The sequence below is a fragment of the Ischnura elegans genome, chromosome 12, assembly GCF_921293095.1.
Source record: "Ischnura elegans chromosome 12, ioIscEleg1.1, whole genome shotgun sequence".
Classification (NCBI taxonomy): Eukaryota; Metazoa; Arthropoda; class Insecta; order Odonata; family Coenagrionidae; genus Ischnura; species Ischnura elegans.
Genome location: NC_060257.1, coordinates 84,475,193 through 84,481,447, shown reverse-complemented (window position 1 = coordinate 84,481,447; position 6,255 = coordinate 84,475,193). Strand labels below are relative to the sequence as shown.

The 6,255-nt window shown below is 40.4% G+C and overlaps 1 protein-coding gene across 1 annotated transcript; it reads left to right on the top strand.

Annotated features, from left to right (window-relative positions):
- Window positions 1–1,315: 1,315 nt before the first annotated feature.
- LOC124168742 lies at window positions 1,316–5,756 on the top strand. The gene is made up of 3 exons (XM_046547010.1): window positions 1,316–2,190; window positions 2,306–4,577; window positions 5,147–5,756. The coding sequence occupies exons 2-3, from the start codon at window positions 2,518–2,520 to the stop codon at window positions 5,754–5,756; spliced, it is 2,670 nt and encodes an 889-aa protein (XP_046402966.1). The 5' UTR covers window positions 1,316–2,190; window positions 2,306–2,517.
- The last annotated feature ends 499 nt before the right edge of the window (window positions 5,757–6,255 follow it).

Genomic DNA, 6,255 nt, shown 5'->3' with positions numbered 1-6,255 from the left:
TCATCGACTAAAGTCAACAATCCGAAGATTGGAGTGACGCAGAACGATTTTAATGGCGGCAATATTATGAAACGGTCAACCACCGGTCATTTTGCTTGTTTTTGCGTCTTTCTTCTTCTAGGTCGACGACCTCGGCTTCTTTTCCCCCATTCTACCATTCGGCCCAGCTGAATAACCACCCTATTACGCGCGGCCATTTAACGTTTATGCCGTCCTTATATCGGTCGTAAAAACTGAGACAATTACGTGATGATTCCCCTCTTTCTAAAGAGACGCTGAAAAATATCCGCGCGAATTCACTGAGAATTCTGAGGGACATTAATATGAGTCACAGGGACATAAAAGAAATCATTTCATTTTCAAGTGGTTGAACAAAGAGCCTGTTTAAAAAGCTTTTCAAAAAGTGTTGTAGAGGCTGGTAATACTTTGGTAGACTTCGCAGAGTGAGCTAATGTGTGAAAATGTCATTTAATAAGATAGTTTCCTTCGTCAAAGAAAACGAAAGGCATTGATTGCGATTCGTTACCCACCATTTGTGTATTCATAATATACAAGTTATTTGGTTTTAGAAATCCCAGTTTAGACGAATGGCAATGGTCAATTTTAACCTCATTTGAATAAGGCCAGATTGGCACCCATGCGATGTAACTCTACGTGACGTCACAGGGACCTAGATGCTATACGAGTAGTCAGGAGTTTTACATTGTCTGAGATTACCAATGTACGCATGCGGCACAGATCTTAGGGAAACATTTCTTAATGATCACCTATTAAAATTGCCTTTGTTCGGAAAGTTTCCTTCCTTCGATAGGGTTTAATAATCTTTTTTTAATCCTAACGCTACCTGCTAGCAGCCTGCATCGTATCGACGCTCATAGCCTCGCAACAAATTGGCCTCACACGGCGGCAACGGGAACCGGCATGAATGAACCAGAATTTTCCCAGCATTCCTATTTAGCCGCCGCGTTTTCGCGCGCTTGAAATTGAATTGCGGAAAAAAGATGTTGTTTGAAGTCTTTGTAATCCAGTTTGAATTCCCACCAATTCAATTCGTTCTTCTTTTATTTACAGAGTAAGTCAAATTTGTGTTAAGTCAAATTTTGTAACTGCCCCCACGTGTTCCGGCACGAGGGTAGACAGTCAGCCTTTGGTCGCCAGGTAGAACGGTCGAACGGGAGAGTTCTCCTTTTTTGTAATATATAGCAATTTCAATCATCATAAACCGCCTGGTCCTTCGTTTATTCATTTATCTTTGTACCCCTCGCGTACATATTTTTTGGTCCTTCGAGCCGGATGTCAACGGATGTAACGGATTTCATCGGATACGTCGGATCATATCGGAACTCATCGGATCGCGACGGATAGTGCTGAATTACATAGGATCTCATCTTTTCGGGACCTATCTTTCCGGACTCAGTATCGTTGATCTCAGCATCGCCAAATTAAAAATCATCGCATTGCAGAGGTCGTACGTATCATCACCGGTTTTATCTTCTCGGGACATATCTTTCCGGTTATATCGCTGCCAGATTTATCTTTACTAAATTATCGGTCCCGTTTACTCGTTAACGGAGTTGTTAGCGAATCTTGGCGGTCAATGTTTCATATATTTATCGTTTATCGGAGAAAAATCGTATCGGCGGACTAATGGAACTCATCGACGAAAAAGAAGTCCCGCTGGTCATCCCTATCTACCGTGAGGCTCATGACGGATGCACGAGGGACAGCTCTTCAAAGCAGCTCGGAGAAGAGGAAATCGGAGGGGGAAGGAGTGCATCGTGCCGTCGTCCTTGCAACGGCTGATTCATCCCCGCTCGTACTATCATCGGACGTCTACGAAGGCATCGTACATCGACAACAGAGGGCGTCTTTGGGGCTAGCAGTCATCATAAAATCAGTAAGATTGTTTCAATTTATCTATATAACGCCCAAGTTACTTAGCAAGTTTCATCTAAATTGAAAATCTTATCTAGCTAAGGTGGCTTAACCTAAGTAAATGATATCAAAGTGTTATATTGTGAACGCAATTTTGCCGAACTCAAGCAGAACTATCTAATCTGATTGACTGAGTGACATATCAAAATGGAAGGCTTTTACGAAAAGCAAAAGACTTATCTAAGGAAAATTAATAATTCCTTCATAAACTTTAAAAAAGAAGGTGCTACAAAAATGAATCGCGGATCTTGTAAGGTTCGAATGGAGTGCATTGACAATTATTGGCAAAAAATTAATGATGCTCATGAACAATTACTTGAAAGTGAATATTTAGATTTACAGCATGATTATTTTTGCTCTCATTTCCTAGATAATGCTGAGGAAGTGTACTTACAACGAAAGGGTGAGTTTGAAGAATTTCTGATAAACCTTGTATCAGCATCAAGTAAAAGTGAACGGAATGGTGAGAATAAAACTTCCCATAGTGAGGGTGATCACCTTGTTAGATTACCTGTCCCGGAGTTACCTAAATTTTCAGGTGATTTCCGAAATTGGGAAACTTTTCGAGACCTCCTGAAGTCTATGATAATAGATCGCAAAGATATTTCGCAGGTTGCAAAATTGCAATATCTGTTAAGCTGTCTTTCTGGTGAAGCTGCTGACCTGGTACGAACTATTCCTATCACAGAAGAAAATTTTACTCTTGCGTGGCAATCTTTGCAAAATTATTACGAGAATAATAGACGCATAACTAGCGCTCACCTTGCTGCTCTGTTTGATCTTAAATCGATGCAAAACGAGTCAGCATCTGAATTACGCCGCATTTATGCCGGCACAGTGAACCCCTTGCTCTCACTTGAAGCGTTGCGACGTCCAGTATGTCATTGGGATGATTTAATTGTATTTATAACTGAAAGGAGATTAGACCCACAAACGCGACGTGATTGGGAAATTAAATTAGAGAATTCAACTGCACCTCCTACTAATGAGATGCTTAAAAATTTCCTAAAAACAAAAATAATGAGTTTGGACAGTCTGGAAAGTTGTGGTAATAAACAATCTTCGGGATCTCCCAAGGGCATGCAACAGCGACGTCAATTTCATGAAAAGAGTGGATCATACAAATCAAAGAGTTTTCATATGGGCGGATCAACCGTAATGAAAAATCCCTTGTGTGCTTTGTGTGGCCGCAGCCATTGGTTGGCGTATTGTGAAACATTTCGTGATAAATCAGTAGAGCAACGGAAGGAATTTGTCCTTTCTAAGAATCTTTGTTTCAATTGTTTTGGACAACATGTTTTGAGAAATTGCATATCAAAAAAGAGATGTCAGGTTTGCCATAAAAAGCATCATACATTTTTACATGGGCCTTCAACTAATTCTGAATCTTCGAAAAACTGTGTGAAGAACCAATCAACAAGCTCTTTTCCTGTTTTTACTGAAGAATCTATCGAACGTAAATTAACTAATGCGATCGATAGCAAGCCTGAGACAGTACTTCTTTCCACTGCGTGGGTAAAAGTGCTAGGACCTCATGGAAATGTTGTGTCAGCTAGAGCGTTACTTGATCAATGCGCTCAGTCTAGTTTCATCACGGAATCACTTTGTCAAAGACTTAGACTTGATAAAAAATCAGCCTCGGTGGTTGTCAGTGGACTTGGTAACAGTCTTCATATGAAATGCAAAGGCTCTGTTAGTGTTATAATTAAGCCAAGATTCATGTCTACTTTTAGCTGTCACACTGAAGCTCTGGTGGTACCCAAGGTAACGTTGTACAAACCGAGTCTTCTAACCAGGGATAACTGGCCTCATCTGAAGGAGTTGGAGCTTGCTGATCCCAAATACTTCCAGGCTGGACAAATTGATCTACTCCTTGGAGCCGCGGTGCACGCCCGAGTCGTGGAAGGTAGAGTCGTCAAAGGGGAAGCAAACCATCCGATTGCCATGGCCACAGCCCTAGGGTGGATCTTATCTGGTGAGACAAATGCGGTCCTACCGTACACTTCAGCTGTATTTACGATTCAAATAGATGATCATGAGATTCACACCGCATTGGCTAAGCAAAAATATGTCATTAATTTGTGCATGGTGGGCGGTTTTTCCCTTCGCAAATGGCATTCAAATAGTTCTACTCTACTTCAGTGGTTGCCACAAGAGTTATTAGCCAGTGAACCGGAATCACTCTTTGCGAATGATTCAATATTTGCAGTTTTGGGACTTAATTGGCAACCCAGTGAAGACTGTTTTAACTTCAATGTTAAAATTGATCAAAAGGTAGAGCAATGGACTAAACGATTAGTGTTATCCAAGGTAGCTAAACTATTTGATCCATTAGGCTGGATTGCGCCAGTGATAATTACGGCCAAAATCTTTCTTCAAAAACTTTGGCTCCTTAAGATAGATTGGGATGAACCTTTGCCTCGAACGGAAGCTGAGCAATGGGAAACTTTCTACAGCGATTTACCTCAAATCTCAAGTATCAAATTGCCTAGGTGGTCAGGCCCGGACTGGCTCTCTAAGTGTGACCAACTATGGCCAAAAACAGTTTTTAATAGAAGAACTAATGAACAATCTAAAGTTCCTATTGTTTTATCAACAAATACTGCAACAATTAAAGCTAGTGGCTTTAATATCTTTCAAAAGTACTCTAATCTAAAAACTACAGTGCATGTCATGGCTTATGTGATACGTTTTCTACAAGCAAAAAAACTAGTGCATCCAATTTTCAGTGCATCATGGTTTAATGTTGAATTAATGAATGCTGATGTAATTTTGAATCCAAGTGAAGTTATCAGAGCTTGTTTATTGTTAGTGTACATAGCACAACGGCAATCATTTTCTAAAGAAATTTCGATCTTGGAGAAAAATGAAATTATTCCTAAGAACAGTGTGCTTATCAGGTTAACGCCATTTATTGATCAAAAGTTATTAAAAGTGAGAGGAAGATTAAAGCATTCATTACTTTCTGAGGATGAGAAGCATCCGTTGATCATATACCCAGTGATCATCCACTCACACGCTTAATCATCGAAGACTGCCATAAACGTACACAGCATGGTGGGGTACAGCTAAGTCTTACAACACTACGCACACAGTACTGGGTATTGAAAGGACGGCAGAAAATCAAAGAGATAAGCCATAAATGTGTTGTGTGCCAACGTTACAGAAAAAGTACTTCATATCAAATCATGGGTAATTTTCCACAATACAGAACAATGCCTAACAGACCTTTCTCAAAATCTGGTGTTGATTATGCTGGACCTGTGAACATTAAGACCTCACCAGGAAAGTGTAGAAGTTCATACAAAGGTTTCATATGTGTTTTTGTATGTCTGAGCACTCGTGCTGTGCATTTGGAAGCAGTTTCTAATTACACTTCTGAAGCATTTATTGCAGCGTTCCGACGATTTTTTGGGAGACGAGGTCATTGCTCCTTGTTATTAAGTGACAAGGGAACTAATTTTGTGGGTGCTGACAGAGAATTAAAAGAACTGTTCCAGAGATCTTCCAACTTCACCCGCACCCTCGCTGAGGCCTTAGCATCTAATGGAACGGAGTGGCGTTTCAATCCCCCCACAGCCCCACATTTTGATGGGATCTGGGAAGCGGCAGTCAAGTCAACAAAGCATCATCTAAGACGGGTTATCGGGGAAACAAAGTTGACTTTCGAGGAACTGTCAACTCTATTGTGTCAAGTGGAAGCATGTTTGAATTCCCGCACGCTTGTTCCCTTATCAGATGATCCTAATGAGATCCAAGCGTTGACTCCTGCTCATTTTTTAATTCAATCTTCATCTTATCTAATTCCAGAGTCAGCATAAATTGAGGAAAATATTCCGACTTTAAAGAGATGGCAAATGGTACAGCAAATGCTTCAGCATTATTGGCGACGCTGGTCGAGGGAGTACTTGCAATCCCTACAGCAACGACAGAAATGGGCAACATCAACCCCAAACTTCAAGGCTGGGGATCTCATGATTGCCTGCAACGTCAACACTCCACCAGCGCGTTGGCAACTAGCCAGAGTAATAAAAGTTCACCCGGGTGATGATGGATATGTCCGAGTTGTGACAATTCAAACTGCAAATTCAGTGCTTAAAAGACCAGTGAATAATCTAATAATTTTAAAATGAATATTGTAATCTGACTTTAAAATCTGTTCATTTAAATATTTTTGTTGTTGTTATGTAATGGTTTTCTTCTTCGAAGAGAAGGTGAGCGGAATGTTTGAAGTCTTTGTAATCCAGTTTGAATTCCCACCAATTCAATTCGTTCTTCTTTTATTTACAGAGTAAGTCAAATTTGTGTTAAGTCAAATTT